The 15,418-nt window shown below is 38.0% G+C and overlaps 1 protein-coding gene and 1 non-coding gene across 12 annotated transcripts; one reads left to right on the top strand and one right to left on the bottom strand.

Moving 5' to 3' along the window:
- tpd52l2b (tpd52 like 2b) lies at window positions 1-13,770 on the top strand. 11 transcript variants are annotated; one of them, XM_027144686.2, is made up of 9 exons: window positions 1-148; window positions 1,817-1,968; window positions 2,064-2,212; window positions 7,433-7,480; window positions 7,979-8,080; window positions 10,055-10,081; window positions 11,127-11,171; window positions 11,411-11,459; window positions 12,124-13,770. In XM_027144686.2, exons 2-9 carry the CDS (start codon window positions 1,870-1,872, stop codon window positions 12,208-12,210), a joined length of 606 nt encoding a protein of 201 aa, XP_027000487.1. In that variant the 5' UTR covers window positions 1-148; window positions 1,817-1,869; the 3' UTR covers window positions 12,211-13,770. The 11 variants fall into 11 exon arrangements, with proteins under 11 accessions (XP_027000487.1, XP_027000478.1, XP_027000477.1 ...); XM_027144677.2 differs by having other exon boundaries at window positions 101-349; window positions 11,130-11,171; XM_027144676.2 differs by having other exon boundaries at window positions 101-349.
- A 1,470-nt stretch (window positions 13,771-15,240) lies between these two features.
- Window positions 15,241-15,312, bottom strand: trnae-cuc. The gene has a single exon. It is a non-coding gene; the product is annotated as a tRNA-Glu (tRNA).
- Window positions 15,313-15,418: the final 106 nt, after the last annotated feature.

Genomic DNA, 15,418 nt, shown 5'->3' with positions numbered 1-15,418 from the left:
GTGTATGTAGAATACTATTTTATTATCCTGTACAAGAGTATTTGTGCAAACTCTAAAATTTTTTGTTTGTTATTGACAAAAGGGGACGTAAAACGTCATCAGTGTGCGCCGGAACAGAGGGAACACGACGGCCCGCAGTGTAAGCAGGGTGAGCTGGCTGCTTAGGCTGCTGCTGCTAGTGGGGAATTTTCTTATTGGATTTCTGTTTTGTATGTTGGCGACGCAAGTGTAATAGTTCTTCGATCAGACATATATTTTTAATACAATATACTCTATCAACAAGCGATTGTCTAAACTCGGGCACAGTTTCTCTTTTTTTGGTCCGACGCCATGGATTCCGCCAGTCAAGGTAAACAGAACCAAATCGTGTTAGACATTACTGCTTCAGTGCGCTTTAACCTTTTACTTATTTATTTTATAAATAGGCAAAGTGTCGTTTCCGTTTTCATGATTCTCTTCTAATGTTCGATTCCCGAATAAGAATCAGGACAGGACAGGACAGTATAGGGCAGGGCAGGACAGTAAAGGACAGGAGAGTATCGGGCAGTAAGGGACAGGGCAGTACAGGACCGGACAGGACAGGAGAGGGCAGGGCAGTAAGGGGACAGGACAGGAGATTACCGAAAAGGACAGGGCAGGACAGAGCAGGGCAGAGCAGTACAGAGCAGGGCAGAGCAGTACAGAGCAGGGCAGGATTGGCTATCGTGTTACTCCACAGATATAAAAAGCTCCAGAATATAAAAGGCTCACTGTAAGCTGGGGAAAAAATGTCTTTAACTGTGGTGCAACCTTTTTAAATACACAAAATATAAATAATTGTTGCCATTAACAACACCAGAAAATGGTGTTTATTTGGGTGCATTTCAGTTTGGGTTGTTTTGCATGAATTTACTGTCAGTACTTGGACAATAAAAGCATTAGGAGTAAACGCTGCATATAAAACATATATTTTGATTGTTGGCACTGGCTGATGATGTGGCAGGTAATCCATTATATGCTGCCAAACATTTTCTAGCTAATTCATGCAATGTATTTGTGCAAACTAAAAATAATATAAGCACTGGCTTCTGCTACTGAATGGACAGACAGCACTGCTGAAAAACAGTGTAGTGTAAGGACACTGATCTCAGCTTACACCCGCCTCAGGTCCAGCTGAATGGGGTCATTGTGCTCATGACTGAAGATTGTGGGTACACTTTTAGGAGCAAAATGGCAAAAAAACTGTCTAGTGATGGCTTAGTGAGTAAATGCCACTTATCTCATACCACTGTGAAAGACCCCGTTTTACAGTGAAGTATGAATTTCTGAGGAGAAAATAAATACTATAACACAGTGTCAGCAAAAAAATAAAATAAAATAATAATAATAAAATAACTGGCTTGGTGGGTTTTTTTTTTTAAATACACAAGGTGTACCAGGTGTCCCAAAAGTACATAGGGGAAGTTTTTATTTTTAACCTAGTGTAACTTACAGAACATCCTCTGCCTGTGTGCCACAAAGTCGTCTCTCCCACACATGATGACCTTGTGTTAGTACATTTGTACATGTAATTGATTTTATTTATTTATTTTTATTTTTTTGGTACACCAATACATTCTTTGTTTTTTTTTAATCAAAAGCATTCTTAAAAGCTGCCTGAAAACAAAAATATAATATGAGCCAAGTATGAAAATGTTCATTTAAAAAAAGTGTTCATTTCCTCTGTGTGGAGACTTTTTCTGAGGACATCCTGTATTTATCTTTGAGCAAGTCAAAGACAAGAATCCTAAATATGTTGTGTGTGTCTCACTTTTTCTTTCACCTTCTTCACACACAGACATCAATCTGAACTCTCCAAATAAAGGCCTTGGCTCAGGCTGTCTATCAGACATGCCAGCAGAGATCGGTGCGTCTGCTGAAAGTCCAGTAACACTTCCTCCAGGACTAACAGAGGAAGAGGCAGAAGAACTAAAGTCTGAACTCACCAAGGTCTACACCATCACAACACCCTTATACCAGATTGCTAATCTTCAAATCTAAATTTTTTTTTCCTTAAATGTATTATTTTCTGTTTACCCTATCAGGTGGAGGATGAGATTCAGACACTGCGGCAAGTACTGATGGCCAAAGAGCGCCATGCATCTGAACTGAAGCGCAAGCTTGGCCTCAGCCCTCTGACCGAACTAAAACAGAACATCACCAAAGGCTGGCAGGACGTGCAGACCTCAAACGCGTGAGTAGATCCTTTTAATACCCCTGCTAATAACTATAAAGATATCTGAAATATGATAAGGACTTCATGACACATTGATTCCTTGACACATTGTTCTTTGAACTTGTATAAGGTAATCTCTTTATAGCTTACAGAGCTTTTCTCTCTAATCTAACATTCTTTTCTCGCTCCTTGATGTCCGAAATCAGCTTTCTCTTTGTAACTGGCAAATAAAGAGCTAGTCTCTTGTCCTTATAGATAAAAGCTTTGAGTGCTTTAGTTTGAAAAGGCAGCAGTCCTGTTAGTCTGGAATGAGTCAGAAGTGAGTCAGCTATTATTCTACCATAGCGGTGAGATGCTTTAATTATTTATTTTCTAACTAGATTGTTACGGATCAATTTGCTACGAGGGAGTTTTATTTATGTTTATATAAATTTATATTTGTTTATACTTTGCTTGTAACACCCTGAAACAATCCAGTTCTGCTGCAACATATATTTGGTATTCAGTACAAAAAAATAAACACATAATGTAAGCCTAGAAATAAATGGAGTCAGAGAGGGAGAGTCAGAGAGGGAGAGTCAGAGAGGGAGAGTCAGAGAGGGAGAGTCAGAGAGGGAGAGTCAGAGAGGGAGAGTCAGAGAGGGAGAGTCAGAGAGGGAGAGTCAGAGAGGGAGAGTCAGAGAGGGAGAGTCAGAGAGGGAGAGTCAGAGAGGGAGAGTCAGAGAGGGAGAGTCAGAGAGGGAGAGTCAGAGAGGGAGAGTCAGAGAGGGAGAGTCAGAGAGGGAGATTTTATAACCTAAGAAATAACAGGATCTCGATTCACTGATAAGGTATAGATATAGTTTTTAACTTTAAATTGTTAACAAAAACATGATATACTATTTATAATGAAGTTCAAACGTGATTGTTGATAAAATGTTGATAAATAAGAGACTTCGTCCTCGATTAAAAGTCAGCAAGAATCTATAAGAATATAAGATCTATATCTATAAGAATCGTCCTAGACTAGTGTCTTCGAGTCCTTGACTAATTAACACTAGTTAACACACCTTGTAATACATTTCTACCCAGTGCTTTAGTTGGTTTAAATAAAACTACAACATTGCATTGTGTTGCACCACCGTGAAGCACATTTTTTTACTTTTGCATTTTCTGGTTGCTGTATCTACTTATACAACTACAAATAAAAACAAACAAACAAAAAAAAAAGATTGCGAGACGATCCGTAACAACGTGTGTTTGTAGCTATGTGAGCACGAGTGAGAAACTGTGCCAGTGGAACGAGAAGATTGCAGGATGTGAGCTGTGAGTCACTGCCTGTGTTGGCACGTTTGCTGTGTTTGTTCATGTTCCTCTCACCGGCTGTAAATCAGTTAAAAAAATGAGCCCTGTTGGAAATTAGAGCAAAGCAGCAGCCAGGAATGATCTGTATTATCTTTCCGTTGTGACGAAAAGGAAAGAGAACTTTTAAGTCTCTGCAAACTCAAAGCTTTTCCTTTGCTCTTCTCTCATCACCACGTGCTCTGTATGGTGTCTTTACGTTCAGCGACGTGACGGTGGATAACTAAAGCCTCCGCATTTGTGCAAGACAAAAGCTTTGTGTCCTGTTCTGTTCTGTCCTCTATAATAGTGGGTGTCTGGAACACTGACTCGCTGTCTGCCTCAGATATTTTTACTCCTCTGCTTAATTCTTCCATTTTAAGTTGCCTGTCTTTACAGATAACACACAGGGTCATCCGAGTTTTTTTTTCTTCGATAATGGTTTTTGTCCATGCTCTTGTGGCAGTCCCAGCCTTCTGGCCTCGAGCAGATCTCCTGTTATTTTGTACCGTGTCTCACAAGCTTAACAACCACTGACATTGTATATCTTGTCATGGAACCTTTTGAAATATAACACAAATATTCCAAAGTAATATTGCTGGGTAGAAATATAAATAGTAATAGTGATGGTGTAATATATTCATATTATTCATCATTCGACAGATTCATATTACATGAACATATAGAATAATACCCAACAATACCCAATACCCAACATGTTTTCAACACAATAATGACCATGTGTTTTGCTGCTACGTAAATGATAAAAGATGCTTATGTAAGATTGGCATGAGCATAAACATATTTTTTTAAAATAATTTTTATGTGTAAGGATGTTTTCGATTTTTCAGTACATTTTTAAAAGAGGATCTGTCTTTTTTTTTTAGTATACCGTTTATCCTACACTCGCAGTGTCACAGTGAACCAGGAACCTACCATTACAACCTCCAGCCTGTAACAGAACACACTTGTATACACGCTCACACACCATAGACAGTTTATACATGCTAGTCCATCTACAACTTCTTTGGACTGGGAGAGAAAACATTAGGAAATCCTTAAAGTACAAAGAGAGCCACAAAAGGAGAAAATGCAAACTTTGGCACAAGGGACTGGTGGAAATTAAACCCCTAATCCTGGAGATGTGAGGCAGATGTGCTATACACAAAGCCACCATGCCTCTGACACCTGCTCATTCATGATCAAATCCAGCTTTTGGGATCACGATCGCCTCAGATTCCTGATCTTGGCTAATCGACAAGCAGATATTTTCTCTGCTGTTGTAGCCCATCCAACTCCAGGTACTATGTGTTGTGCATTCTGACATGCTTTTGTTTTGTTCACCACAGTTGTAAAGAGTGATTTATTTGTTATCCAAGCATTTCTGTCAGCTTTAATTAATCTCAGCTCTGTCATCAGCTAGGTATTTCTGCTTGTGCAACCTCTAACCTTCTAACCTGCCATCTAACCCCAACCTCCTACATATGCGAAGAAAAGAATTCCACTGTGCTGTAATGTATATGTGGTGATGAAGGATTCTATGCCCCCAATTTCATCTAGCACCAACAACCATGCCCCACTGACATGACCGATATTTCCCCTGTTCTGATTTGTTTTTGTTGTGAACAGTTTGATTTTATCTGATGTTCTTAAGCTGCATCTGTAGTTTAATAGAGTTTAATTGAATGCTGTAATCATTGCGTAGGTAGTCGGTGTGTGTTTTCTTAGGACACTTTATTCTCTCTACGTATTTGCCTACTTCTAGCAGACTGTTAGCTCTTCCTCATTTCCTGTGGGAGTTTTATTTTGTTATCTATGTATTTGCATTTTGGACATTTTTTTTTGGTCTAATCATCATCCAAACGTGGTTGAGGTTTGTGGTTACATAAACATAATGCAGTGCATGATCACCAAACATCTCCTTCTTGTCCTCATAAGTTCCAAGCATTTTGTTCCAGACCTTTTGGTTTGTGGTTTGTTAATTTTGCAAACCTAGGGTGTGCTTCTGTATCTTGCTGTATCTTTCGTAGCCAGACTTTAACGGAAACACTCGATTATTCTTTTTCTGAGTACGCTCTCATTAACATAAACATTTAAAGTGCTTTTAGAGGGCTGTACATTGCATGTTATAGCTCTTGAGGTGTCTTTATATCTCTGGGCCTTAAACGGTCTAACCTTGGGTTAATTTACTGAAATGCCGGCTTGAGCTGTCTTAATGGCTTTTGTAAACAGTCCTTCTCTAATATTATCAAAATGTTAGGAGATGGCTTTTTAACCAATCCCAGATTGATTATTAGCAGTAATTGCTTTTCTGAGGTCATGACCGAGGTCCTTTTTCCCCAGTATGATAAAGATAATGTTTACAATGTCAAAAATGTCAAAGTCATGCTTTTACATTATTGGAACTATTTAGCTGTAATTGGATCCAAGTTGTAAAGACACAGCACATATTAGTTAATATTATTAGTGTTGTATCTTTTGTTTAAAGGCTGTGTCTGTCATGTGGCAGCAGCTCAATGCATAAAATCATACCAATACAGGTGAAGCAACCATCATTCATCACCACTAAATACTCAGTGATTGTAAAGCTTTAATTGGATCACTTATTTTTTTTCGGAAAGTGTAGTTGGACTGCTAATCAGAGAAAGACTAAAATGAGTAAAATAAGGCTGAATTCTGACGACATAATTATGTAGACAAACTGCCTAAGGAAGTCAGTAGACCTTTGCTGCATTTGATCCATTTTCCTGCTAGTGCTTCTGCTGTTTTCTGCTGCTACATGCAGTTAATTAAACTAATTATAAGTAAGTATACATTTAAGATTAATACCTTTAGAAATGCTCAAAGTACTTCTTTGCAAACTTTGTGTACTACTATGAAGATAGTCCATGGATTCCTCTTTATATACGCACAAAGTTTCCAGACATTTCGGGCAATAATTTGTCATCAGCTGTGCTTCAGATTTCCCTGGAAATGTTGTGTACTATGCTTAAATTTCACTGCATTCATCATCTACTGAAGTGCATATATTTATGTAAATCATCTATTTCAAATAACTTTACAACTTAAGAATACATATAAATGACTTAAGAAATGTATATCCATTTTTATCTGTGCTGTTCTGCTGATTCTAACTTCAGATTCCTGTTCTTGGCTAACGGGGTTGGAACCTGATGTGAACCTGATGCTACCTCAAGTTTTAATGTGTTTTGCGTTTTGAGATGCTTTTCCACTCACCGCGGTTGAAAACAGTGTTTGTTTTAGTTCCCATAACTTTTCTGTCCGACTGTTCTCTGACCTCTCCCATCAAAAACAATAACAACACACGTCAGCTGGCAGAACTGCAGCACAATCGATGTTTTTATTTTTTCAAATACTCAAACTATCCCGTCTGGAAGTCTTTAGACTGTAAACTTACTTAGGCTGTAACTTTATTGACAGGTTAGAAACTTGGAATAAGCAGGCGTTTCTAGGAAATCAGTCTTCTTATTAGAGTCTACATCTCAGAACAGTGTATTTACCTTTTTCTATGTGAAATCCTACCACAGACCTTTTCACAGTGGGTTCCAAGTAAACCTTCTTTAGGATGCTGCGAATGCGAGTGTACACAGTCGAACCTTTTCGCACTTTAACGTGAATTTTTGGAAGCTGTATTTAGGAGCAGATTTTTAATTACACAAATCCCATATTTCACATCTGCTTCATTTATAGTTGCGAGTGCAGTGCGTTGGCTCTCGTTTTTTTTTTTCTTTTTCTTTTTCTTTTTTCCGAGCATACACGATCGAATGCTTGTCTTTGGTTGGAATTGGTTCTCAGTTTGTTTGTAATAATGTTGTTTCCATCATGCATGTCCTAACAGCTCAGATACAGTGTCTATGAGAATGGAAATATGAACATGTTCACCCTGTCTATTTGTAGATATCTTTCAGCTTCTGCCACTATGGATGACATTGCCAACTCTGAAGTGTGAGTTTTTTTTTTTGTTTTGTTTTCATCCTTTCTGCCTTTTATGGTGCTTCTGTCTCCCTGTCTCCATTGCAGTAGTGTTTCCTTTGACATCCTCTCTTGATGTAGCAGAGAGAGTTAGAATTGCTGCATCATGCTGCTTACTGGGTTTTGGCCTTTTTCTTTTTAAGAGCCTCACAGCCTCAAAACTGTGCAGCTGGTGGTTGTACTAGAAGCTGTAGCAGTTTTCAAGGTTTTATTTTATTTCTTTATTTTATTTTATTTATTTATTTTTTAAGATGAGGTTGCAAATGAATTAATAATGTTGGGTTAGTTTCCCTCAATATGGATTAAATGTATGATGTCTGCTTACTGAGGGTATGCAGTTTCGTATGTTTCCCAGTGCACTTAACACGCTTATTCATTGACATATACAAAGCTCACATTCTACTTTTGTCCTTGTGTTTCTCTGCCTCCATATTTGATTACCGTACTCTTCCTCTCTTCCTCCTCTCGCAGATACAAGAAGACTCAGGAAACACTGTCTCAGGCAGGACAGAAGACCTCAGCAGCCTTCTCCACTGTGGGCTCTGCTATCAGTAGAAAACTAGGAGACATGAGGTAACTCACAAGGCAAAATGCGAGATATCATTATTTCTTTCCGTCTCTGTCAGCGTCATGACTCAGCACTCATCCTGCTCTGCATTAACTTTCTTATTTTCTGTTCTGTCTTTCACCCCTAGCTTGTTAGTGTTTGTGCAACCGTTATGCGTTTGTCCAACTCATCTTGTTCGTAATAAATGCTGTTGCATGATCCGGTAATTTACCAGCGCTTCCTCTTTCAATCTTTCGCTTTGCCCGCTTCCCTTCACAGTGCCAAGGGCTTTGGAACTTCCGTGCTTTGTTCTCTTTTACGCCGTATCTCTGTAGCAGTGAGACTTGTTTAAATATAGCCACCATAAAAGCACTGACTTTGTGCAAACAATTACATGTTTATGGATGTTGCTGCAGGTGGATTTATGACTAACATCTATGATCCATGCCACTTGAATAAATATGTGTCTAAGAGTTTAGAATGTACTCTTATAACTTCACCCACACCCCTAATCCTAATGCAATCATGCCAACATGATGAAGAAGTACATTAGATAGACTCCAGCTTCTGGTTTGTGTCTCTTTAAAGGTGCCCTTCCACACAACACTGTTTTTACTTATATTTTTTGATATGTGCTAGGTCCATATGTGTTTGTGTTGTGTCGGGAATGTGAAAATGAACTGCTACCTCCCGCCACTTAAAAGAAATAAGCAGAGAAATCAGGTCGGTTAGAAAAGCTGCTCAGAGTGACATAGAAATGATCGAGCTCATTACTATTCATGAGCTCTCCCACTTGAGACCACACCCACAGAATTCGTGTAGCTCAGTGAGTTTCCTATACAGCAAGGATGGCTGAACGTCAGTATACCTGAAGAAGCCATTCTGCCGCAATTCCAGTTGATTCTAGGCTACTTATTGCGTTGGGTGAATGAATAGTCATGCTCTCATATCCTAGCGGTTAGCCAATCGGAGCCAAGCAGCATAGCTCATTGAATAATGAGAACTGTTGCAAATCGAGCTGAGTTTTACTGCACGCTTTCTTAATCCACAATAGAATGGCTTGAAAGAAGGTAACCAAGGTATTTTTTCCACCAAAAAATGTTAGAGTCCATGGTAAACGTCAGACATTACCACAAAAGTAATGAAATACGTGTGGCAGGGCATCTTTAAACGCTCACTACGTGAAACAGCAAGCCACTATTTGAGTCTTGTTAGGGAATGAGCAGGAGCTTCTGCTGTCCTGTCTAGTGTATAGCTAAATGCATATAGCTATACACACAGATCTACAGTCCAAAGTAATTGGTTTGTAGTTCTTTTCTAATTGCATTGAAATCATCAGCAAGACACTCCTCCCTGACCATCTTGTGAGACTACAAGTGATGTCATCAGTTGGCAAATGTCAGCATCTTACTGATGGTGTGGGTCTTTTCAAAGCAACAATGTGAACAGAAGCCTTAAATCAACTAAGTATTGTCTAATTATTATATCTATAGAAGTATGTTTTACAGTTACAAACAGCAGAATATAAGAAGAGGTGAGGCACAGTAGGGCAGTGGGAAGTGTTGCTCCTTTATAGCTCCAGGATCCTGGAATTTGACATCTACATTTTCTCCATGTCCTCTTGGGCTTCTATGGGTTAACATGACAGGATGTGTTCCCAAACCCCTCTGGATCAACTGTCACACTCTTATTGAAAATAAATGAAAACAAAAGCCTTTTCACCGCATATTTCATGGCATATTACTACAAATCATTTTCTCTCTGCATATTCCATCACTCCTGCTATGTTTTAACAATAAACATATTGTAAGATGCTGGAAGGAACTTGCTAAATGAACTACAGTATCATATTTTTGTTATAATTATATGTCATATTTTTTATACATATGCTGTTTTGTTTTTTTAATTTCCTTGCTGCTCTTGCCTGATGCCCAATGCTCTCCCTGATTGGTTATTTGTTCCCCCTTTCCTTTTAATCGCTGCACCTGATTGGCCCACAGAGCGCTGCCTTTCTCTAACTCCTTTGGGTAAGAGTGATTAGAGCTTTAATTTGTAGTTCAAAATGGTGATGCACAAATGTAAGGAATTTTAGTTGTGGTGAAACAGTTAGGGTGCATGTGATGTGTGTCAAAGTCAGTTATTTTCTTGGAACCTGTTATATGTCATAGTGTCATATTCCTCTTATACCACAGAAAGAATTTTTTTTTGTTCATTAAAGAATGTCACATTGTTACATATAATATAAACTATTGAACTGTAGGCAGCTGTACAGCTACAGGCGGTTGTTCCCGCACCAGCCTCCTATTTTAATAACAAAAAAATGCTATTTCTCACTACTAATCGATGGATGGATGGATGACTAGATGGATTAACAGATAGATGGATTAATGGATGGATGGAGGGATTAATGGATGGCTAGAGGGATGGGTGGATGGATTAACGGATGGGTGGATGGATTAACGGATGGATAGATAGATAGATTCATTGGATGGATGGAGGGATGGATGGATTAATGGATGGATGGATGGATAGATTAATGCATGGATATGTAGATAGCTAGATAAAAGGATATATAGATTAATAATGATACGTTTACTTTTATTAAAGAACGTGTCTAGTATTCTGTAATGATTGTGAAATCCCTATGAATGGCTTGTTTCTATAGGAACGAAAACATACAAGCAAATTCCATTAAGCCCAAGATTTCATTACAGCTAATGTCACAGCCCTACTGTTGTGAAATTCTGATCACTGATAATGTAGAGTGCAACATTGCTGTGGTATACAGCATATACCCCGGTGATTATACAGCATATATACCTAGGCATACTGTGTGCTGCTGAAGTTTACAATGATCATGAATAGTACTATCTCCTGCTGCATGCCTCTGCCTGACTGATACAATCCGATTCAATCAGCACTAAAAATATAATCACACTCAAATATAAAAATATATTTGATGGCAGATTTACAGTTAGTCGCTGTTTTGTTTTGTTTTGCTTCTTTGATTCTGAGTGATCTTGCTTGCTTGCTAACACTGGCTCATCTTGTCTCCTTTTAATGCTTTCAAAGTAGCAACTACTCCATTCGTCATTCGATAAGTATGCCAGCTATGAGGTAAAGTATTTCAGGTCGATGTTTTTGTATTTAAAATTCTTTACCCCTAAACCAATGTCTTTTACAGAGCCGCATGTGTTTGAAAGAAAAAAATATTCAAACTTATTAAACACTTAGAATGCTTTCTGAACCCAAGAGATGTCCGCAGATACCAGTTGCTATTTTACTGTACAGTAGCACACTTAAACAAGCAGGTTGGCAGGTTGAGCAATAAAACCTGAATACTGTATTTTCTACAGGAACTCGCCAACTTTCAAATCATTTGAGGACAAAGTTGGAAATCTAAAGGTAAGGTGTGTGTGTACTGTATATATAAATAACATGTATATTGTGTGTGCAGTGTATATATAAATCTCCAAGATTTATCTGGTAATTAATTTTTAAGTTTGGTTAGCGGTTTTCTGCATCACCCAAAAAGAACTATAACTACTTCCTGATGTCGGCTCTAGTGTCATTACGTCTCTCCCTGTTTCGGAGATTTGTCTGCCCGGCACTCTCACATCCTCACCAGTAAACTCCTCCTAGTACTTTCAGCACTCTTGTCCGTTATCTGGTCGATGTCTAACAGAGTTACTTTGTGCAGCCATGTTGTATAGCTGCACTGCACTCTTAATCTTTCAGTGCTTCCTGTCTTTAATACTTCTCCATAGCATTTCTCAGTAATATAAGATTCAATATTGCTGGAAAATTGTGAGTGAGGAAAAACAATCTTTTGTTCTTTTGTTTTTTAGCCACTATCAGGAAACCTTACCATCATCACTTTCGAGCAGTAACATAATAGAACCAACATCATTAAACGTCACTAGTTTTTAACGGTATAATCATGTTTTATGTGTTTAAGCATGTTTAATGTGTTTAAGCGTGAACTTTCCTTCATAAAGAGCTCAGTGAAGGATTAATTGCTGTGTTTGCTAGTCAGTAAAGGATTAATTGGTGTGTTCTCTGTTTCCAGTCCAAAGTGGTTGGAGGGAGGGTCAACGGCGATGGCCTTCAGTCTCCGACCGACTCGAACCCTGTGCAGGAGAACGCACCATTCTGAGCCTCTACACTCCGAACAAACACTCATTTCAACTCTTAGTGAAGCCTGACCCTCTACAGCCGCCATCACTCTCTCTCTCTCCCTCTCTGTCTCTCTCTCTCTCTCTCTCGCTCAATCTGCCTCTTTCTCTTCCTCCCTTCTCCAGCTCCTCTCTCCATTTTGCTTGCATGTGCTCGTCTCACCTCTCCACTCACACCACAGCTTACGTGACATGGACTCATCCACAAAGGATTGTACAAAACAAAAGAAGGAAAAAAAAAATGTTCCAACCATTTTGTATTCTAAAGTATTTTACACTGCTTTGCATAATGTTTTTACATAACGTATATCTATATATATATATAAATATAAAGAATACAAATAATTATATTTAAACTTTACTGCCAAGCAGCTTTCATCAGAAAGTGGAAAGGAGCAGAAACCCGGAGAAAGGAGAGGGCTGCTGTTTGAAATACTCACACAAGGGGAACGTGCTGCAGTTTTCTACGCTGCTCTTCATTAATTCGAGGACTTTTTTTACACAGAGTACAATGTGAAGCGACGCTTTGCAGTACATTTAGTGAATGTCTAATCCTTTGTCTGCCTTACACTATCACTTTGTTTCTTTCTGTTGATTTTTTTGCTGGTCAAAGCAAGGTGCGTTAATGTTTTTCTCTCTTTTCTCTGTTCTGTTTTTTTTTTCTTTTTTCTTTTTGTTTTCTGCTTCTTTGTTTCCAGAGTTCATTTTAAGTATCATATCTGTGGGCTTGGTTTGCTTACGCCTTGTCCGTTAATTAACGCCTCGCCTTTGCTTTGTTCCAGTCCTTTGTGCCAGCATACTGAGGCCATTTCAAAGACCTTCTGCTGTTGAAACGAAGAGCTATTTCTCCAAATCGCACTCACACCGATTACTGTATTCAAAAAATCGCTCTTGAATATAGCTCTTGCTTTAGCCTGCACTACCCCAAAGTGTAACACACTAACTGAGACAGTGGTGTCAAATTCCTTTTATTTGATATTATTTTTTCATTTACATTCGATTGCATAATTGTGTAGTTTGTTTGCTAGCACAGTCACTTTGCATTTCAAAACCAATCATTGGCCAAGTCTTTTTTTTTGTTTGTGTGTGTGTCAGTTGTCAATCATTTCATCATATCCTCTTTTTTGTAAAGGTGTCAATAGTTTAAATAATTTCATTAGTTTGCTACACATTATTATCCTAGACTGAGCTAGAATTTGAGGGATTTATTATATCTATTTGATAGAAATATGTACAGCTATGCTGCCAGTAACACACAACTGGGTGGTTGACTAACATTTCTGTTATCAAGGAGTGAAAGGTGAACACTTTTGTGTTTTTTTTTTTTTTTTTTTGAGAGAGGAAAAATATATTTCAGCATTTGTGTAAATGGTACCAGCTGTTGTAGAGTGCCTGAGCACAATAATATAGCTTTAAATCTGAGATTGTAGCTCAGCTTTACAAAATGAGAGGATCTGGAGCTTTTTGGAGGAATTTGGTGGATTGCTCGTTTATGTTATCGCCAGCGTATGTTCTGTTTATCAATAAAGCATTCCTTCAAATGCCGTTTATCATGCTTGTTACTCTGATGATGTGTGTGGAACTCCCGTAGAAATGTCCACTCAAAACCATCCTGATGTAGCATGCATGCTCAGACCTCTAGGTGGAAGCAATACACAAAAATCAGAGTAAATACGATGACCAGAAAGAAGAGTTCGGTTTCTCACCAAGGCCAATACTATTTATTGTTTTTGCTATACACTGAATGCGCTCAAATCAATAGATGAATTAGACGATAGACCAAAATCTCGTCTTTCATTTTCTGATATTTACAGGAGACAACTTGGAACACCCCCTTTTTTTTTTAAGTGAGTCAAAACTATTGGAACAGGTGTGCCATATTAGACTGACTGTTAGACTAACACCAGCTGATGACAGAAACTTTGTGAGAGCTGTGAAGAAAAAACAATACAACAGTCAGCAACATTCCACTGTTGCTGCCAGTCAACAGGCTCGATCTTCAACCTTAAAATTCTCTGTAAGTTCCTGGTAAGGAATTCATTCCTATTTAGGATATTACAGTGGAATTTCCAAAAAGAAATTATTCTGAGAAATCTGATGTCTTTTTCTTGCAAGTTGTTCATCTCACCTTATCTGTAGCCTGACTTCACATGGTACATGATGAACTTTCATCTAGACTTTGTCCATGATCTAAAGTTAGGCTTGGTTTCTCTGAAATATCCCTTATCAATGTACCATCATTCACCTAATGTCCAAATAACCCTGAAATAACTAGTTAACCATTGACAAACTCCTGTTATGAATGAAGAGCTTCATTGCGGTTATATTTCTGGAAAGTAGCTGATAAGACTTTAGGATTTACTGGGACTGTGTTCACACACTGAGCTTAACCTTTGGCATTCCCATCAATATTCAACAGTAGCCAAGAGTAGAAAAATTAAATTAATGTAACATAAATGATTTGAATATTAAAACCTCAGGTGAATTCTGAGAGTAAACTAAATGCTACAAACAAGAAGTTGACCCCTGGTTTATATAAAAAAAAAGAATTATGATTTGACTAATTATAAAAGTGCATGTGCACTAATGTGTCTCCGTATTTTATGATGCATACGCTTTTAAGATGTTCTGATGTATAAATGATTTAAAAGGTTAGATTGTGAATATAAAGAGATTTTTTCTCAGTGAACTGTGTTCCTGTACTCTTATAGATTAATATGTTGTTAAGGATTCAATTATAAAATGTTACTTACATTTTAGTGATGGTTTTCTAATGTGATCATTACTAATATAATCATTACTAATGTGATTATTACTAATGTGATCATTACAACTGTGATCATTACTTCATCTAAATCCTAGAAAAGGCTGATTTGAATGATAAATATTGACCATTTTCTAAACCTTCCAGTGTAATTGTTTCCATATGAAATTCATTATAGAATATTTCTCAGGCCAACATTTAAATGTGTGGTAGTTTCATTTAGTCTGTGCTTATAAAAAGTGATGCGTTCCCTGACCGGGAATCGAACCCGGGCCGCGGCGGTGAGAGCGCCGAATCCTAACCACTAGACCACCAGGGACATGCCGTTATAGTGTGCAACAGGTACCTATGTTTGGTATATTCATGCTTGTAATCAAGTATAAAGATAATTTTGCAATGAAAAAATGAAATACATTACAGTAATA

Source organism: Tachysurus fulvidraco, chromosome 23 (assembly GCF_022655615.1).
Source record: "Tachysurus fulvidraco isolate hzauxx_2018 chromosome 23, HZAU_PFXX_2.0, whole genome shotgun sequence".
Lineage (NCBI taxonomy): Eukaryota > Metazoa > Chordata > Actinopteri > Siluriformes > Bagridae > Tachysurus > Tachysurus fulvidraco.
The sequence above is the reverse complement of the archived record's forward strand: the minus strand, read 5'-3'. Positions and strand labels throughout refer to the sequence as shown.